This window comes from Gorilla gorilla, chromosome 5, assembly GCF_029281585.2.
Source record: "Gorilla gorilla gorilla isolate KB3781 chromosome 5, NHGRI_mGorGor1-v2.1_pri, whole genome shotgun sequence".
Taxonomy (NCBI): domain Eukaryota; kingdom Metazoa; phylum Chordata; class Mammalia; order Primates; family Hominidae; genus Gorilla; species Gorilla gorilla.
Window position 1 is genome coordinate 75517842 of NC_073229.2, and position 21668 is coordinate 75539509.

Below are 21668 nucleotides of genomic sequence, written 5' to 3' on the forward strand. Positions count from 1 at the left end.
AGCAGGCCTGAACTACAGCTGTCTGGGCACCATAGTGAAGTTATGAGATAAACCAGTGCAAGACTCTTTAGAGCAAAACCTGGATAACAGACAAATGGGTTGCTTGGCAATGGTCATGAGTAATCCGGAGTTATGAACCTGTCACAATTTAATTAATTGTTCTGCCTCTGTATCCTTGCTTTTGCACCACTGTAACTGAAAGCCTGCTTCAAGGTAGTCCACCCCTTTGTGAAGCATGTATGAAAGTCAAATGCTGTCTTTGTTCTGGACCCAGTCTTTGGATGTTGAGTCTGCTGGGTCTGAGTGCACTCAATAAAGATATCCTCCTGTATACACCCCAAGGTCTCTCTCTGGTCCTCCTGATTCCACAATATTTCACTTATTTAATTATGATTACCATAATACCAAAATCAGAAAAATTATAAAAGAAAACACAGATGTAAAAATTTATACATACATAGATGCAAAATTGTAGAACCAGAAAAGCTTTAGCAAAATATTAGCTAATTGAAATAAGAAATATTGGTTTAATATTGCAACATCTATTGTTGTATTTCACCATTATACTAGAGATTCTAGCATGTGCATTAGAGCAAGGGAAAAATATGTAAATTAAGAGTAAAGCAGCAAAACACTATTTGCATTTGACATTATTGATTTGGTAGGAAATTATAAGGAATCTACAAAAAATGTTATTAATATTTAAAGAACATAGTGGGTTCAGGCCAGGTGCGGTGGCTCACGCCTGTAATCCTAGGACTTTGGGAGGCTGAGGCGGGTGGATCATGAGGTCAGGAGATCGAGACCATCCTGGCTAAAACGGTGAAACCCCGTCTCTACTAAAAATACAAGAAAAAAAAAATTAGCCAGGTGTCGTGGTGGGTGCCTGTAGTCCCAGCTACTCGGGAGGCTGAGACAGGAGAATGGCGTGAACCTGAGAGGCGGATCTTGCAGTAAGCCGAGATCTCACCACTGCACTCCAGCCTGGGTGACAGAATGAGACTCCAAAAAAGAAAAAAGAAAAAAAAAAAAAAGAATGTAGTGGGTTCATAGGAAACCTGGCCATCATACAAAAATCTGTCTTTCCATGTCCTACAATTACAATTAAAATACAGAGTAAATTACAATTTACATTAGCATCCAATACAGAAAATACTTGGAGACACATTTAATGTAACATTTGTAAAAGCTCTAAACTGAAAACTGTGATACATATCTGAGAAAAGTGAAAGAAAACATGAGATGGAGTGATGTATCATATTCATTGACTGTAAGACTCATTGTAAGATGTCACAAATCTATAAATTAAATGAAGTTTGGATCAGAGTCCTGGGAGGCTTTTTTTGTAGATTGTCAAGCTGATTCTAAAATGTATGTAGACATTCAAAGAACCTAGGAGCGCCAAAATGCTTGCACAGGAAGAACAGATTTGAAGGTCTTTTGCCATGTGATTTCAAGCCTTAGTATAAAGTTACAAGTACTGGGTGGTATTGCTGTGAGGGCAGACATAAAAATAAATGAAACAGCATAGAGATTCCAGAAATCGGGCCATGGATATTTGTTGAGCTGACTTTCAAAAAAGGTGTCAAGTCAATTCAATGGGGGAAAATAAAATCTTTTCAACAAATGTTGCTGGGACAAGTGGACATGGAAGAAAAGAAAAGTTTAAAGTCATGACATATACGACATTACTTAAATTAATTCAGAAAAATATCTATGAATTAAGTGTTAAGCTGCAAAATGTCTAAAAATTATTTTTGTGAGTTTTGAGCAGGCAAAGATTTCTTACACAATTATTATAAATGTGAAAAATAAAAGAAAAAAACAAATTGAACTTTGTCAAACTTGCATGGAAATTACACTTGTCTAAAGGTGATTTAAAAAATTAATCCAGTGATAGTACTGCAAATTATGAGAGAAAAAGAAATACATAATGTGACTGAAAATACCCTAATAGAGAAATGATGAAGTTTCCCTGTGAGAATATCTGAAAGAAAACATAAACTGCAAAGACAATTACCCAGTTGAAAAAATAAAATAAAATGAGATTGGAGGCAGAAATTTAAAACAGCTTTTAAAAATGCATGAGATAAAAAATGTGGAACAAGGGTTTAGCCCTAGCAATAATTTTGAACTATATTTTTTAAAAACAAAGCAAAACAAAACTTGTATATCTGAATAATTTGTGTAACAGATCCATCAAGAAATGTTTGTTGTGGAAAAGCAAGGCGTGTTCTTATTAAGAACTTTCCCTAAAGCAATACTTTGAACAAAGCAAACTTTCTCTACACAAAATGGGTGAGTTCTACAGCTGATGAATCATTTTTAGTTCAGCATTATGCTTATAACTCAAAATCTGTTACTATTCATGGCCCATGGACTCATGCGTGACTCTCTTAGAGGGGAAGTTACAAATTTTGATTAACAAAAATAACAGGAGAGTTTTGCCACAATTTCTCTGTAAGTTACTAAAGCACTATTAAACCTACTTAATAGAATGTGCAACGGACAAATGCACAAGTGAGGGAGGAAGCCAGTTCCTACTCTAGATTTCTTTTGGTGTACACTGAAACATGGTAATAGCATGGTTTCTAAGGATATGGTGGTGGCTGGCAATTGGCAGACATGGCAACTAGTTTATACTCTCAAATGGACATTCATTCTTTGAGCGTGTACAAAATCTTTTTTCCCAGCTTGGCTCTTTCTCTAGAATGCAGGGCCTTGTCTAAGTACAATAATGTGCTTCAAAGAGGCCTTGCTTCATAGCAAAGGCACAATCTCAGCAGGACCAGGGTATGTATCAAAATAGGACACATGTGCTATCTGGTGTTATTCATGTAATTTTCAGGAGGTTTTACCTGACGGTATATATTAGGTTGCCATGCAAATTATTACCTCCAAACCTGATCAAGGCACCCATCATACAGTCAAATCATTGCCTTATATCAAACACTATCTGCTCATTTTTACAGAGGAGTCCTTTTTCTATCAATGAGTCTTCTCAAGTCCTAAGAGGAAACTCCTCCGTTTCTTGCATCAGTAGATTGTTCAGCCTTTACCCAAGAAATCTAACTGTTCCCTACTTTTTTTTGTCATTTCACTTACTATGACTGCAGACTTCTGAGTTCCGGTCATCTTGGAGTTTCTTCAATTTTTTATGCCATCGGCAACACAATGGTGTGCTCTGTGTGTTCAATTCTAAGACTGCGTATAGCCATTGGAATATACTTAGTGAGATCTGCTAGATTATAATAGTCATAATTAGGGTCACGTATTGGGGGGGTGTTCTTACATATTACATAAGAACTATATTTATGTTCTGAAACATCTTCGACATGAACAGGGTACTGGTTAGTTCTGTACCAATGTAATTCTACATGGGTTGTCAGATCTAGGACAAATATAATTTATTGGCTGTTCTCTTCTTTTGACACCAGCCACTGGAGGTCGTTCTCTACCTCTAGCCTCAGAAGCTTATGTTCTCTTCAAAAAAAAATCCAGAATCTGAATCCCATTGCTACAGAAACTGATTTGTCAATGCATTCTGAAACTGTGCAAAAGGGACAAAGGAAATACAAAATACAACTCTCACTCTATGTTCCTGTATTTCTTTTTTATTCTCCTCAGAATTGAATTTGCAGGATTTACTGGCTGGATGCCAGTCCCATCCTAAGGCACTTAAAAATGCTCGTGACCATGCTGTTCATTCATTATGCGAATACAAAAACTGTGCAAAAAAAAGCCTGGAACTCAGCTCATGGATAATTGCTTCTTTATTTTCCTGAATGCTTCTTTGCTAGAATAGCCAAATTTAACATCCTGGTTTCTCTTTAGCTGGTTACAATCTAATTGTTCCCTGAACAGTGTCTTTCTAGCTGTACCCAGGAAATGTAGACTTTGCCACTTCAACTCCATTGGACTAGCACTGCCACGCAAGAATAGTTTAATTTTAATAATTTCTTTTGATTATTTTGATGTTTTCCTTATGAAACCAAGTATTTCTTTTTTTATTATACTTTAAGTTCTAGGGTACATGTGCACAACGTGCAGGTTTGATACATAGGTATACATGTGCCATGTTGGTTTGCTGCACCCATTAACTCATCATTTACATTAGGTATTTCTCCTAATGCTATTCCTCCCCTTGCCCCCCATCCCCCAACAGGCCCTGAGTGTGATGTTCCCTGCCCTGTGTCCAAGTGTTCTCAGTGTTCAATTCCCACCTATGAGTGAGAACATGTGGTGTTTAAAACCAAATATTTCTATTAGAGGTCTATCACTTTCTGTAGAATTGATGAATCTTCATAGAAAATGTATTTTTAAAGAAAAATCTGTTAAGTCGGTTTTCCATTTTGGGTGTATATATATATTTAAAACATTCTTATTTACTTTCCCTATTTCGTTGATATTTTGCACATAATTATTTCCATCAGGATATTGAAAATTAAAATATAATACTTGACTCTTCTATTAATTTTACTCAATATAACATTTCGACAATTTTACGTAAGTTATTGTGGGTTAGCTGTTCTAGATGTTATTCTGTCAAGGCTCATTGTCCCAGGTAAAAACATTTGCAGATGTATATTTTGTAAAAATATTTTATTCTATCATCAGTTTTGAAAAATAAAAACAATTCCAAATGCAATATTAAACCTTTTCATTTGTATTTATTCTTTGGATATGATAATCTCTGTTTTCTCAGATAACCAGAATGACAACTACATCCTTTATCTTCAAAACATTGCCATATACCCACCACAATCTGCTGAGTTTTAAGAATACTCTTTTCCTATACTGCTCAGTTGCATTTGTATCTTTTTTGACATTTTCAAGCCACATGTTCTTCAAGTAGTTTGTTACGATCATAGTTACTAATTATTATTGCATCTATATTTTAGTAATGGATAATGCTATTTGTGATGATGTAGTCCAGCAGTACTTTTCACTATGAATTCAATAAGAAATTATTTCTTACATATTACATAAGAACTATTTTATGTTTTTCTCATAAGATAGAATTTTTTTAACTCACTTATTTTGGTGCCCATTTAAGTCATCAGTATAGATGTGATTATTTTATATACTTTGTTTTAATGAGTCATACAACTACCAGCAGAAGAAAGATAAAATTGTTAGTGTCAAACATGATGACTAAATGTCCTTTGGGTGAAAATATGAATGTTAAAATATTAATTGTGATCTGAAGCCATAAAACTTTCTACTAACAATGGAGTCTGTCAATTTATGTGCTTTATTAGGAGTATTTTGAAGCAAAAGGTATGACTCAAAAGACATTTTATAGTTTTGGATTTGTTGAAGATGCTATCTTAAAATCTTTTAAATTTATGTGAGAAAGCTATCCACTAGTTTTTATTCAAGAACTCTTCAAGACAAACATTAATTAACATGTTCGAGACTTGTTGAGAACATGATTGGAAAATGCTGTCTCTGAACCAAAGGGCCTTGGGGCATTGGCTCTGTGATAATCCTTCCTTCTATGAAAAATGGAATGAAACTTGTCACTCTTTTTTCTGATACAAGATGCTGCAAATATCTCTAGACAATTCAACCCTGGAGAGATAATTTGTACATGTTTCAATAAAGTAGAGTGAATGAAAATGTATTATTCTTGGTGACATTCTTACAATATATTTGTTCTGACCTGAATAATCATATTTGATACTTTGATGTTTCTAATTTTTAATAGCAAAAAAATCTCAGTGACTTGAATAAGGAAAATGTATTATAACTATATAGCATCACTGTCCATAATGTCTGCCCCAGTGTAAGTGATTAAAAATAGAATACTTCTTTCCTTTGAAGCTGTCATCATATTCTGCTTCACTAGGTCGGGGAGGCAGATGCCTTTTTATTGGGCACCTTAACTCAATTCTAAGGATATAAGATGTTTCTTATCTGCTAGTTCTAGTTTTTAAGGTTTTTTTTTTTTTTTTTTTTACCTAGACAATCCCTTATTACTCCAATCCTCTGTTAGAGTTAATTATTTTAAATATAAAATAGTGCAAACTATTTTACGGTTTCGCTCTGCTGATAGGACCTTTATTGATAGAGTAGAACATCATAATTTATTGAAAGGAAGAACTGCAATCAGTAACAATATTGGATAGCAGGTATTTGATATAGAGGTAAGTAGTCTCTAAATATGGCAGGCAACAATTCGTTCTATCCTGGTTCACTCATGCCCTTCCTCAGGTAACAGATGAGTTTACTTATATTATGCTTTATTTTGGAAGAAATTATGTCTGGATTTGATAGATATAATGTGACAGAAGAGTGCACTGTCATGGAACCCAGAAGACATGCCATTTGGAAGGCAGGCTAGACTATTGAACAATTAAAGACTATATGGAGAGAGACAGAGAGTGAAAAACCATCTCCCAAACAGTCTTTCAGTCTAGTGGAATTATGTAAAAGACTCCAAGTGAGACCAGCAGAACTTCAAAACTGACACTGGGAAACTCAAAGAATCATAATTAATAGTAAGTTATTATACTGGATTGTTTTGTAAAACAGAAACAAATGACTCAAACAGTAACCTAGAAATCATGGGTAAATGTGGATATTACTATTCTCAGAGACTTGAACAGGCAGGAACGAGACAACCAGCCTTCTCACAGACCAGACCCTCACCCTTCTTTCTTCAGGAAATATCTGTCTTAGGCAGGAAATGTGTAAAAGTTTATGTAAACATCCAGAATCCTACAATAATTTCTATTACTCACCTGGTACACCAATAATTAGTTAAAATATACTGCCAGTTTCCTGTAGGCATGGCAGGTGGCATGCTAATCTGCTGGTTATAAAATTAAACAAGATACACAGATAAACTGAATGGGGTTGAATTAGGGGCTTTGGAAGACCTCAGTAAGGATGCTCCCACCATGGCAATACAGCTCATTAAGAGATTAAGTGCCCAAGGCTGGTTATAATGAGTAGTGAAACAGCAAGAACACAATGTCCCAATTTGTAAATGTAATGGTGCTGTGTCTATGGAAACCCTTTAATATTTTAGAAAGTTAATGAAAGAAATCCCTATGCTATATCCATCACCTTGATTCGCTTATTAAATGCCCGAGATGGTTCACATCTCACTGAAGTTGAAATAGATTTGTTTTCTTAAATACACCTTCCTGGCACCTTTTAAAGAAGGCAAAGCTAAAGCTGAGAAAGTTCACAGGAATTGGGTAATGAAGAATTTGCTCACTTAGCGTGACAGTCACATAGTCTAGATGGAGACAAGTGTCTGCTCAGGAGTCATTAGTTTAGGAACTCCAGGCATCAGGTCTTGATTGGCACATGTGATCACTTCTGCTTACAACAGCAGCTATGGCGGAGTAGCCTGCAGGGACCACAACAGCCACATTGGTGATTACTCCTCCTAAAGCAAGACGCCAAAGGGAAGAAAATAAAAGAGGTTGCTATGTGTTCAACTGTGTCCCTAAGAACAAGATATGTTCTAGTTGTAACCCTAAGTACCTCAAAATGTGAACATACTTGGAAATAAGATCTTTGCAGATGCAATGAGTTAAATTAGAATGAGGTCATGTTGAAGTAGGCTAGTGTCCTAATCCTAGAAGCCTGGTGTCTTTAAAGAAGGCAGAGACACAGGCTCTGTGAAGACTGAGGATTGGAGTGATGATTCTACAAATTGTGGAATGTCAAATAGTGCCAGCCAACTACCAGAAGCCAGGTAGAGCCAGGAAAAGATTCCCTCATGTTTCAGTGTGAGCATGGCCCTGCAGATACTTTGATTTCGGACTTCTAGTATCCTGAACTGCTAGACAATAAAATGTTTTTTAAGCCACCTAGTTTGTAGTACTTGGTTACAGCAGCCCTAGGCAACTTAATACAAAGGTTAATCTCTGCCTGTACAACATAAACAAGAATAATTACAATCCCCAGGCCCCCAAACCACACACACACACTCCCTACAGAACAAGAACAGTAGCAACAACAACAAAAATGAAATGTACCTTCTTTTGATTTATCCTCATGTCTATTCCTCGAGAACAATCACATAAAAATATTTTCACAGAAGCTGTAACTCTATGTCCAAGTCCAAATGACCCTAAGAAACATTAATATACCAAAAATTGAGGAGCTTTTGAAAGTAGTGATTATATAAATAATAAAGAATCTTGAGGAGAAAGAAGTTGAAGCTACAGAATTTTATCAAGTGTCCAGGTTAGACATAAAGAACTAAGGCAATGAAGCTTTCCCCATTCCTTCAACTCCTACTGATAATTTGTTTTTTATAATTCTAGGGAAAGGATTCTTAAAAGGACAAAAAGAAGCAGTTCAGGAACTTCACTATAAATCATAATCATGAAATTATAATGCGATATTTTAAGGAAGACATATAATGTTTTAATTCTAATATGGAAATCACAGGGGTAGGTTATATACAATGCCAATAATCATCCCAATTATGGTCTCAGTTTGGCTGGTACAAAAGTCAGATGGGTTCTGGCAAATATTTGTAGAATACAAATAGAATTATTTATAAATTTTAAAAAAGGTTGCAGCAATTAGATGAAAACTGTGACCACATTTCTACATTGAAAGATGATTTTTAATTTCTGATTGGTATGCAGCCATTGATTTGGCTTATGTGATCTTACGAGTCACTGCTAATGCTGGATATCAAGAGCAATTTGTTTTTCTCTTTTACGGCCAGAAGTTTGATTTAGTGTTTTCCGAGCCACCTGGATATTTAAATTATCTGGTATGATATCATAATCCACTAAGATGAGCTTTAAACAGATGGCCTCAACCTAACTCAAATGCTAAAGTTGCTCATTACATTGTGCCGTATTAACCGCAGTAATTGTGAAAAAATTGTGTGATGCTCTGTCTTTATTGATTTTATTGCAAAAAAGGGTGTGTTATTACATAGAAAATCATATACATGGCTTCCTAGACAGTATAGTCCCAGTTATCAGGGACAAATATGCTCAAGACTAGACAGAAACTATTATCCTTGAGCCCCCTAAATACCAAAACTAATACTTAGAAAGAAACTTTCTAATATATTTTTAGGAGCAGCATTTATCACATCTAGTATGATCATGCCTCTTAATATGGTTGCTTTAAAATTTTTTAAAAAAATTTTTAGATATTATCTCATTCTATCACCGAGGCTGGTCTGAAGTGGTGCAATCATGGCTCACTGAAGCCACAACCTCCTAGACTTAAGTGATCCTCCCACCTCAGCCTCCTGAGTAGCTGGGACTAAAGGCACATGCCACCATACCCAGCTAATTATTTAAATTTTTGATAGAGCTGGCGTCTTCCTATGTTGCCCAGGCTAGTCTTGAACTCCTGGGAACAAGCGATCCTCTCGGCCTCCCAAAGAGCTGGGATTACAGGCCTTTTTATAAGATTAATAAAATGTGTCAAAATCATTTCAGTTATGAGCTATGTGGGGTCTTAAGATAACAAGATGCCTCCCAACTTTTGTGTTCACTTACTCATGTATTCAACAAGTATAAGCACTTACTTAATGCAAGTGCTGGTCTAGAAACCAGGATCATAATAATGAAAAATTAAAAAGATATCCTCAAGGAGGTTATATTCCAGTTGAAGACAGACAATACATTTTTAAAAGTATAAATGCATTACATATCATAGGATAATGAACACCAAAGATAAAAATAAAGCAAGAGACAGAATTAGGATGTAATAAGAAAGATACATTGCTTACTAATAGAGAATTGTCAGGAATGGTTGCACTTACAAGTGGTATTTAAGTAGAGATACCACAGTGGCCAGAAAGGCTACAATGGAATGGAATGAATGGGGTGGCCAGAAAATGAAAACTTCAATATGAATAGATGTGGAACACGCAGGATAGGACAAAGCGTGGATCCACAACTTGTCATTACTTCCCTTGATATTGGCTAGTCTCCCAGTACAGCACTGGCAGGGATCATTATTGCTACCTCTTGATATCCTAGGAACTTTGTAGTCATCCTCAGAAATGTTGCCAAGCTCATGGATTGCTTTGCTAATATTGCTTCCCAGATCTTTGCAAATGACGAATCAGCCTTGTAGGGGAACAAAGAATTGAAAATCATTTTCACAGCATGTATACGCATCTTAAAGTGTTAAAATTATTGAAACATATCCCTAGTCAGGAGCCAATGGATTGTACTATTGTTCTGGTCATTGGCCTTTCAAAAACTGGAATTATCTATCTAAATCTCTGTGAACAGCTCCTTCTAGGCTCACTTGGCTGACATGTGTGACGAAGTTGAAACCCTTGGTTCCTATGTAGATTTTGTGGGTGAAATTTCATATTAAATCAACACTTGATGCTCTGACAAAGCCAAAAGCTTTTTATGAACAGTCAGATCCACAGATACAGTCGAAAGAATGCATAAGTGGGTTGCCCATGGATGAAGAACTGCTATTCAGTATCTATAAAACCCAATTTAGAAGTTTCTGCATGTATCAAAAAAACAGTTTCAAGGTACCAAAGATGGCAACAGAACTGATTGTCTTCTATGGGTCTATAGTTGGTTTAGTGCCTGGGACCCATGTCTTTATAGGGGCATTTTAGGAAAGGTATTAATATTACATAAATATAAACAATAATCTGGTTGATTTTCCTGTTTATAATTTAGATATTTATTTTCAGACAGGTTGCTGCTACTTCTCAAAGTATAAATAAGCATGTGAGGTGTTGCATAAACATTAAATACCTTAATTTCACCATGCCATAATATACACATATGTCAAGACGTCATGTCACACATCATAAATATATACAATTTTTGCTGGTAAATTAAAACTATTTTAAATCAACTGTATGGTTTTATTCATGTTCGTGGCTATTTCTCTTAGACCTAATAAGGCTTTTAGCAAACATTTGTTGAATGCATGGCTAGAACAAAAACATAATTAATGATTGCATTCATTTTCTACTTTTTCTTTATGTAGTACATTGCTTTGTTTTATTTTCCTGTGACTTCCCTTCATATCTCTTGGCAGAGAAACCTCAAAACTTTGTCTCCAGTAATCATTGTCCTGAAGTCCAATACTATATTTCTAATAGCCCATTTGACAAATATAATACATTTCTCTATGAAAGGCAGAAAGCAATTGCAACAAAATCAAAAATTGACAAATGGGATCTGATTAAAGAGGTTATGAATAGCAAAAGAAACAATCAACAGAGCCAACTTACAGAATGGGGGAAAATTTTTGCAAACTATGCATCTAACAAAGGTCTAATATCCAGCATCTATAAGGAACTTAAAGAAATTTACAAGAAAAGACAAACAACTCCATTAAAAAGTAGACAAAGGACATGAACAGATAATTTTCAAAAGAAGACATGCATGAAGCCAACAGTCATATGAAAAAGAAAGCTCAAGATCACTAATCATTAGAGAAATGCAAATCTCACAGCAGTCAGAATGGCTATTATTAAAAAGTCAAAAAATAATAGATCCTGTCGATGTTGTGGAGAAAAAGGAATGCTTATACACTTTTGGTGGGAGTGTAACTTAGGTCAACCATTGTGGAAGACACTGTGGCAATTCCTCAGAGACCTAAAGGCAGAAATACCATTCGACCCAGCAATCCCATTACTAGGTATGTACCCAAAGGAATATAAATTGTTCCGTTATAGACACATGCACTTGTATGTTCATTGCAGTCCTATTCACAATAGCAAAGACACAGAATCAACATAATGCCCATCAGTGATCAGTAGATAAAGAAAATGGGATACACATAAACCATGAAATATTACCCAGTCATAAAAAAATGAGATCACATCCTTTGCAGGGACATGGATGGAGCTGGAGGCCATTATCCTTAGCAAACTAATGTAGGAAGAGAAAACCAAATACTGCATGTTCTCACTTACAAGTGGGAGCTAAATAATGAAAACACAAGGATACATAGAGGGGAACAACACACGCTGGGGTCTGTTGGAAAGTGGAGGGTGGGAGGAGGGAGAGAGTCAGGAAAAATAACTAATGGGTACTAGGTTTAATATCTGGGTGATGAAATGATCTGTACAACAAACCCCCATTACACAAGTTTACCTATATAACAAACCTGCACATGTAACCCTGAACTTAAAGGTTAAAAAAATACATAAAATGTACTGATGAATGCTAAAAAATAAAATAAAATAAATCCTAAATCCATATATCTTAAAATGAAAATTTGAATGACAAATTAAAATAATTAAAATATTTTGTCACACTTTCCTCAGTATAAGTTTGTGTAAATTCAAAATGTGCAAATGTGCATTCTGTTTTTGAAAAAAATCTCATATAGTACATTGTTTTCCTTATTGCTTAAAACACGTTTGTAGGAGGAATATAATGATATTATAAACCACTTAACTTTCATTTATTGGGATAATTGACATTTCAAACTGTTGTGCAGACTGGTCTCAAACTCCTGGGCTCAAGAGATCCTCTGACCTCGGTCTCCCAAAGGGCTAGCATTCCAGGTGTGAGCCACCACACCCAGCACTGCAGAGGTTCTATCAATGCTCACCTAGACCCTCTCGAGTTTCTTAAGAATTCAGAACTGGGGCTGGGCATGGTGGCTCATGCCTGTAATTCCAGCACTTTGGGAGGCCAAGGCAGGTGGATCGCTTGAGGTCAAAAGTTCAAGACCAGCCTGAACAACATGGTGAAACCTCATCTCTACTAAAAAAAAAAAAAAAAAATTAGGTGAGCATGGTGGTGCATGCCTGTAATCCAAGCTACTTGGGAGGCTGATGCAGGAGAATTGCTTGAACCTGGGAGGCGGAGGTAGCAGTGAGTCAAGATTGCACCACTACACTCCAGCCTGGGTGACAAGTGAAACTCCTCCTCAAAGGAGAAAGAATTCAGAGCTGGTTACCTTTTCAAAGAGAATGAACAAGGGTGCATATCCACAAACCATTTCCCCCTACTTGACTAGTTTGCAGAAGTGTCATTCTGTAAGCACGATAAATTTAAGGGTGCAAACAGAACAGTGCAGTCCACTGTGGGTGGCTGTTCCCTGTGCGTCAACGGGAGTCCCAGGAGCTGTGACAAAAGAGTGTGAGCTGGCTGGGGAGGGGACAAGGGGCTGGATGGGGTTCAGGAATCCACATGAAAAAAACCCCACAAGACAAAGCAGCATATCTTTGGTGAGAAGGACAAAAAATGAGATGGATAAACAAATGAGGACAGGCCAGGCATGGTGGCTCAGGCCTGTAATCCCAGGATTTTGGGACGCTGAAGCAGGCAAATCACTTGACGTCAGGAGCTCAAGACCAACCTGGCCAACATGGCAAAACCCCACCTCTACAAAAATACAAAAATTAGCTGGGCATGGTGGCGGGTGCCTGTAATCCCAGCTACTTGGGAGACTGAGGCAGGACAATCGCTTGAGCCCAGGATGTGGAGGTTGCAGTGAGCTGAGATCACACCATTGCGCTTCAGCCTGGGTGACAGAGTGAGACTCCATCTCAAAAAAAAAAAAAAAAAAAAGGCAAAGTGAGTGATTAAACATGGCTCTAAGATCTCACCCATGCCCTCAATAGGTATTATTTAGCATGTGCTGTGTCAGCTATTGCAGAGTACCTGGGAAACAACAATAAATAGGACTCCTGTCTCCTGAGCCCACAGTCTGATCAAAGAGAGAGCCAAAGAAATAACAACGGTGCCTGGCGAGAATGTTGGGAGAGCCAGGTTCCGGCTGCAACAGGGCAGAGCATGGGGAAGGTTCCCTCCACCTGGCGCAGGCGGGGTAAACCTCCCCACAGAGGGGACAGCTATGAGGAGACTCAGACGCCAAATAGGAATCTTTTCAGCCACGTGTCGTGACTCATGCCTGTATTCCCAGTACTTTGGGAGTCCAAGACAGGAGGTGAAGACCAGCCTCATAGCGAGACTGCATCTCTACAAAATATTTTAAAACTAGGCTGCACATGATGGTGCACGCCTGTAGTCCCAGCTACTCAGGAGGCTGAGGCAGGGGAATCGCTTCAGCCCAGGAGTTCGAGGCTGCAGTGAGCTATGATGACACCACCACACTCCAGCCTGGGCAACAGAACAAGACCCTGTCAGGAAAAAAATAAAAAATAAAAAAATGGCTAGCACAGTGGATCACACCTGTTCATCCCAGCACTTTGGGAGGCCAAGGCAAAAAGATCAATTGAGTCCAGGAGTTTGAGACCAGCCTGGGCAACATAGCAAGACCCTATCTCTAAAAAAATAAAAAGAAAAGGATCTTTTAGTTGGTGATTATGGTGCCAACATGGGCATTCCAGGCAGAAAGAATAGCTCAAGCAAGAGCAGGAGAGCAAATGAGGGCAGTGGAAACAGATCAGTGGCCAGGAGTGAGAAGAGAAGAGGATGAAAACCCAGGAGAGAGCAGAGGACACTGAGTGTCCTGACTAGGGGTTAGGACTTTGTCCTATGGGCCTGGGGGAGCCAATGATAGGACTCAAAAATTTTGATTTGTGGCCGGGCACAGTGGCTCACACCTGTAATCCCAGCGCATTGTGAGCCTGAGGCAGGAGGATCACTTGATCCCAGGAATTCAAGACCAGCCCGGGAAACACAACAAGGCCCCATCTCTACAAAAGTAAAAAAATTAGCCAGGCATGTTGGCCTGTGCCTATGGTCCCAGCTACTCAGGAGGCTGAGGTGGGAAGATCACTTGGGCCCAGGAGGTTAAGGCTGCAGTGAGCAGTGATCGCACCACCGCACTCCAGCTTGGGTGACAGAGAGAGAGGCGGTCTCAAAAACAAACAAAAATTTGGATTTGTTAGAAAGACCACTTGGGCACGGGTGACAGGAGGCTGTCTGGAAACAAGGCCAGTAAGGAGTCCACCTTTGAGGACCAAGCGAGTGGGGCAGAGGCCTGGCTGCTGGCGAGAAGAGAACGTGGACAGGGTAGCGGGAGGTGAGCCCAAAGCTGAAGCGAGGGGAGCACTGCAGTGGGTGCAGGGCAGGGTGGGGGAGGCAAGTGGCATCTCTGCCCAGAGAGAATACACAAGCAGAAAGTTCAACACCGCTTACCTGGTGAAACCCTACAAGCGTTTCCACTCCATATGCGCTCTGAATAATGGGATTGTGATGTCTTACACCAGTTCTCAAACTGGGTGGCCAGCTGCAGCTGAATCAACTCCAGGTGCCCATAGCTGTGATACCAAGAGTAGTAGCTGTTCACACGGATCACATCCACATACAGAGCCTAGGACCAGAGCAGCAGAGCCCATTCAGCAACCACAAGACCGCATGACTCAGTACTCACATGCTGTGGGGGCTCCTCTGACAGAGAAGGTAAGAAGGGGATGTAATCCCAGCACTCTGGGAGGCTGAGGCAGGAGGGTGGCTTGTGGCCAGGAGTTCGAGACCAGCCTGGGCAACACAGCAAGACCCCAGCTCTACAAAAAATACTATCAAGAAAATTAGCACGGCACAGTGGCTCATGCCTGTAATCCCAGCACATTGAGAAGCCAAGGTGGGAGGATCACTTGAGCCCAGGAGTTTGAGACCAGCCTGGGCAACATTGTAGGACTCCATTTCTACAAAACAAAACAAAAAGCCTAGAACGGGAAGAGCTGCCTCTCAGGGCTGAGAACATCCAACTGCACCAATTTAGATCCTGAAATTACCCTGCCCCACAAGCAAAAAACACGGTCACAAAGTGGCCCAAAGGAGGCAGGCCTGTGATTGCACACTGACGCTCACGACATGTGCAGCTGGGAAGGGCTGTGAGAGGCAGAGCAGCTGCCAACACGCAGTCCTCAGCCAAAACCCAGGGCCCCCGCCACTGGAACTGACTCCTCTCCAGGCAGCACTCCCAGCACTGGGCATCCCCTCACCTTGCCCTGGAGAAGCGCTCCCACCCAAGGGGCCAATGCAGTCATTCTCGCAGATAATCTTTTTTCGCTTTGTTTGGAAGACAGAGTCTCGCTCTGTTGCCCAGGCTAGAATGGAGTGGCACAATAGTGCAACCTCTGCCTCCCACGATCAAGTGCAGGCGTGGTGGCATGTGCCTGTTATCCCAGCTACTTGGGAGGCTGAGGCAGGAGAATTGCTTGAACCTGGGAGGCGAAGGGTGCAGTGAGCTGAGACTGTGCCACTGCACTCCAGCCTGGGCAATAGAGCAAGACTCTATCTTTAAAAAAAAAAAAAAAAAAAAAAGAATGCTAGTATCAGCCAGGCACGGTGGCTCATGCCTATAATCCCAGCACTTTAGGAGGCTAAGGCAGGAGGATCACTTGAGCTCAAGAGTTTGAGACTGGCCTGGGCAACATAGTGAGATCCCATCTCTACAAAAACATTTAAAATTAGCCGGGCACAGTGGTGTACACCCGGAGTCCCAGCTACTTGGAAGGCTGAGGCAAGACGATTGCTTAGGCCCAGGAATTCAAGGCTGCAGTGAGCTGTGATCACACCACTGCACTCCAGCCAGAGCAAGAGTAGGACCTTGCCTTCACAAAAAAAAAAAACAAAAAACAAAAAACAAAAAACAACTCAGGTTCCAACCCTGGAGTTACTAAATCAGGATCTCAGAATGCAGAGATCTGGCATTTCAAAAAAACTTCCCCTGGAGATTCTGATCAGCCAGGTTTGGGCCAGATGAACTCTAAGCTCACTTAAACTTTTGACATTTTATGAGTCTATTAAATCGAGTACAAAAATTGCTGAGTCCAAACTGAGCAAACAAATCCCATCTCCCTATGCCCAGCCTCCTTGGATTCAGAAAGCCACACTGCCTGGAGAGTAAGCAGAGAGAGAATTGTCATTAACCCAAAGACCATCTTTGAAAACAGACTGGCTGCGGCTGAGTGCGGTGTCACATGCCTGTAACCCCAGCCCTTTGGAAGGCCGAGGCAGGAGGACCACTTGAGCCCAGGAGTTCGAGACCAGCCTGGGCAACATGGCAAGACCCTGTCTCTATCTTTCTAAGTAAAACAAAATAAAAAGCTCAGACTGGCAGCACATGGTTCTTTCCAGCTGTCCCCATGAGCAGGCTTCAGGACAAGCCCAGGCAAAGGCAGGGAGAAATGGGGTGGGGACCCCCAGGCTCACCCCCTTGTCTGCTGCGTAGGTGGAGTTGGTCACAAAGGTCACAGGCTGGGAGGGGTCCAAGGCTTTGGTGTGAGCAATCACCATCCTGTCCACAAAAGAGAGAAGACACAGGTTCTGTCAGTCCGGGAAAGGCTCAGACACCCTCCCATCCTCTCTGTCCCATCTTCACCTGCCAGAACACAACTGGGGGCCAGGCATGATGGCTCACATCTGTAATCCCAGCACTTCAGGAGGCTGAGGCAGGCAGATCACTGAGGTCAGGAGTTCAAGAACAGCCTGGCTAACATGGCAAAACCCCATTTCTACTAAATATACAAAAATTAGCCAGGAATAGTGGCATGCATCTGTAACTCCAGCTACTCGGGAGGCTGAGGCACAAGAATTGCTTGAACCCGGGAGGTGGAGGTTGCAGTGAGCCGAAATCACGCTACTGCACTCCAGCCTGGGCCACAGAGCAAGACCCTGCCCCAAAACAAACAAACAAACAAACAAACAAAAAAAAAAAAAGAAAGAAAAGAAAAAAAAAAACAAAGCACAGAGCCGCTGCTTTCTTCCCTAACTCGAGATGTATTTTACATAAGGGCACGTTCCTCTAGTCCTAGACCAAGCTCTCTAACATCACTCTTTCTCCCCCACCCCTGAATCCAGTTCCCCCAGAGGCGTAGCCACCCTGCCAGGTACACAGAGCTGAGGTCACTGGACTGAACACTGCCAAAAATGAGGTTCGCTTCCTGAAATAGCTCTTGAACACAGGAGTGAATGGGCTGTGGATTCAGGTGGCATATTTATTAATGCATCAAGCAAACAGGTAGTGCGAGGTGGGAGGTAGGCACGGGGCTGGGTGCTAGGTGCTCAGTAATGACTCAAATCTAAGTCCACAGGTCCTGGGCAGTGGGAGTGGAGATGCATGCACAGAAAAATGGCGCAAGTGCCAGGCGAGGTGGCTCACGCCTAGAACCCCAGCACTTTGGGAGGCTTACTTGAGACCAGGTGCTTGAGACCAGCCTGGGCAACATAGCAAGACCTTGTTTCTACAACAAATTTAAAAATTAGGGCTGGGCATGGTGGCTCAAGCCTGTGAGCACTTTGGGAGGCCAAGGCAGGTGGATCACGAGGTCAAGAGTTCAAGACCAGCCTGGCCAACATGGTGAAACCCCATCTCAACAAAAAATAAAGAAGAAAACTAGCTGGGCATGGTGGCGTGAGCTGTAATCCCAGCTACTCGGGAGGGTGAGGCAGGAGAACTGTTTGAACCCAGGAGGTAGAGGATGCAGTGAGCCAAGATCGCAACACTGCTCTCCAGCCTGGGAGACAGAGCAAGACTCTGACTCGTGGGGAAAAAAAATATTAAAATTTAGCCTGGCAAGGCAGCGCACGTCTGTGGTCCCAGCTATTTGGGAGGCTGAGTGGGGAGGATCGCTTAAGCCCAGGAGGTCGAGATGGCAACGAGCTATGATTGCACCACTGCACTCCAGCCTGGGCAACAGAGTGAGACCCTGACTCTGAAAAACAAACAATGAAAGAAATGTTGCGAATGGAAATGACAAGTGGTGGCAGGAGTTGGGCACTCTATGAGACAACAGACACATCCCGGATTGGAGAGTCAGGGACAGGCTCTTAGAAGAAATGGCCTTTATGCTAAGTCAAGTTAACCAGGAGGGATGAAGGGAAGAGGCTCCTAACAGAGGGACCAGTCCGTGCTCAGAGCTCCCAGCATCTGCCCAAGGCCTCCACAGAACAGACTGTTGTGTTTTTTTTGTTTGTTTGTTTGTTTTGAGATACAGAGTCTCATTCTGTAGCCCAGGCTGGAATGCAGTGGCATTATCTCAGCTCACTGCAATCTCTGCCTCCTGGTTCACCTGAGGCCATTCTCCTGCCTCAGCCTACCTAGTAGCTGGGATTACAGACGTCCACCACCATGCCCAGCTAATTTTTGTATTTTTAGTAGAGACAGGATTCACTACCTGTTGACCAGGCTGGTCTCGAACTCCTGACCTCAGGTGATCCACCCACCTCAGCCTCCCAAACTGCTGGGATTATAGGCGTGACCCACCGCATCCGGCCTAGACTGTTGTTGAAGCTGGTTTTCTTCTTCTTTCCTCAGTTCTTTTCTTTTACATCTTCCCCCCATCATTGCTCTGCCCATCTGAAGGCTGTGGCTGGCACAGGATAGAACAGAACCTCCTAGCCTCAAGTTCCAAACCCACATTCTCCAACAGCCAGGCTCTCAGATGGGAAGCTTCAAAGCCTTGTGACAGCCTGGCTGAACCTCTCCAGCCTGGGCGCTCCCTCCATTTCCTGCCCTGGAAACAGGCATCTCCTCTGGCCACCTCCCAAAGCCTGTCTGGAAGCCTCAGGCACCCACTCCTGGAAGCCTGTACGATTCACAACAAAGGGCCTGTCCACCCAGTCGTGGTGAGCACACCCCTATTCCCCCGAGCTCTGAATTGTCCTTTGCCCAGGCTAGGACAACATCTCAGAGCCTTCTGCCTGCTGCAGATTCAGCTCAGCCCAAATCACTCCATGAAATTGGGGTGTGGCATCTGCCTCAAGGAGCATTTCTACAACCTCTGCTGCCTCTACTGCAAATGAAACTGGCTCTCACCCACTGGCTCTCGGTGACGGGCACAGTGCGGAGCCCCACAGGGAGTGTGTAGAAGTCAAAGGCCCCAGTGACTTCTGTGCAGTCAGCCGCACCTATGACAGCCAAAGTGCCAGGTGTGAGCGCCCCGACAGCCTGAGCCCCATCTGGCCTGCCCTACAGCAGGAAGACCCCTCATGCATGCACCCCAGCAGTCGCCTCTGGGCCTGCAGAGAAGCAGCAATCAGAGGCTCTGCCCTTCACTGGCTGACCCTGGGACCTGCCCTTCAAAATCAGGCCTTCTCCTTGACCAGATGAGGTGGCTCATGCCTGGAATCCCTACACTTTGGGAGGCTAAGGCAGGAGGATCACCTGAGTCCAGGAGTTCAAGACCAGCCTGGGCAACAGAGTAAGAACCCAACTCTATAAAAAGGATTGTTTTTTGAGACAGTCTCACTCTGTCACCCAGGATAGAGTGCAGTGGCATGATCTCAATTCACCGCAGCCCCTGCCTCCTGGGTTCAAGCAATTCCCCTGCCTCAGCCTCCCGAGTAGCTGGGATTACAGACGTGCACCATCATGCCCTGCAAATTTTCATATGTTAGTAGAGACGGGGTTTCACCATGTTGGCCAGGCTGGTCTCCAACTCCTGGCCTAAAGTGATCCGCCCGCGTCAGCCTCCCGAAGTGCTGGGATTACAGGCGTGAGCCACCATGCCCGGCCTACAAAAAAAAATTGTTTAATTAGCCAGGCATGGTGGCATGTGCCTGTAGTCCCAGCTACTCAGGAGGCCAAGGTAGGAGGATTGCAGCTCAAAGCTGCAGTGAGCTGTGATCAGGCCATTGCATTCTAGCCTGGGTGACAGAGTGAGACCATCACAAAAAAATAAATAAATAAATAAATAAAAAATCTGGGCCTCCCACCAAGAGTGGGAAACACCAGAAAGCTCAGAGGACCACACCTGCCCGTTCACCTGTCCTGGGCTCCTGCTGAAGCCAGGGCTACCAGATGGGGGCAAAAGACCTCCCTTAAGCAAGTCCCAAACCACCATTACCTCCCACGAGTACAGGTAGGCGGGGTGTTCGTGCATCAGGTACAGCCACCAGAGGTTGGCACCCAGCACCTTCAGTTGGCCCTGGGTCCCAGCCTGGTTGTCCACAACTTTGTTTTCTGCATTCAAAAGACACACTTCCAACTTGAACTGGTTACTGCACTTGACGGAGATCTGGTAATTCACCAGCCCTGCAGGAGGCAAGAGAGACCAGGGCTTAGGGAGGGACATGACCTGGGTCACACAAACGGGAATGCCCCACAATGACCACTCCCAGGCACTCTCATTTGCTTCTGTTGCTTTTTTTTTTTTTTTTTTTGAGATAGAATCTCGCTCTGTTGCCCAGGCTGGAGTGCAGTGGCATGATCTGGACTCACTGAAACCCCTGCCTCCCAGGTTCAAGTGATTCTCCTGCCTCAGCCTCTGGAATAGCTGGGATTACAGGCACCTGCCACCACATCCAGCTAATTTTTGTATTGTTAGTAGAGACGGGGTTTCACCACATTAGCCAGGATGGTCTTGATCTCCTGACCTCGTGATCCGCCTGCCTCGGCTTCCCAAAGTGCTGGGATTACAGGCTTGAGCCACCGTGCCCGGCCCTGAACCAATGTGCCCGGCCCGCTTTTTTTTAATTTAATTTTTTAATTTTTTTTTTTTTTTTTTGAGATGGAGTCTCACTCTGTCACCCAGGCTGGAGTGTAGTGCTGCGATCCTGACTCACTGCAACCTCCACCTCTGGAGTTCAGGTGATTCTCCTGTCTCAGCCTTCCGAGTACCTGGGAATACAGGAATGCACCACCATGCCCGGCGAACTTTTGTATTTTTAGTAGAGATGACTTTTGCCATGTTGGCCAGGCTGGTCTCGAACTCCTGAACTCGGGTGATCCACCCGCCTCAGTCTCCCAATAGATTAGATATATTATTAATGAATTGCTTCCTTTAACACCCTATTCATTGAATTGTCCAGTAA

At 42.1% G+C, this 21668-nt stretch overlaps 1 protein-coding gene across 4 annotated transcripts in view; it reads right to left on the reverse strand.

Moving 5' to 3' along the window:
* Positions 1–21668, reverse strand: part of LOC109023127 (putative inactive beta-glucuronidase-like protein SMA3) — a 63677-nt gene that overhangs the window by 15239 nt on the left and 26770 nt on the right. The window contains exons 4-8 of one of the 4 annotated variants that reach the window (XM_063707688.1): positions 20702–20889; positions 17067–17151; positions 15045–15219; positions 9966–10070; positions 8008–8092 (exon numbers count right to left, since the gene is read on the reverse strand). In XM_063707688.1, the coding sequence (XP_063563758.1) occupies positions 15119–15219; positions 17067–17151; positions 20702–20889 (374 nt within the window). In that variant the 3' untranslated portion in view covers positions 8008–8092; positions 9966–10070; positions 15045–15118. Of the gene's footprint in view, positions 1–1020; positions 13486–15044; positions 15220–17066; positions 17152–20701; positions 20890–21668 lie in introns of those variants that run through there. The other 3 variants (XM_055391594.2, XM_063707686.1, XM_063707687.1) reach the window with 3 other exon arrangements.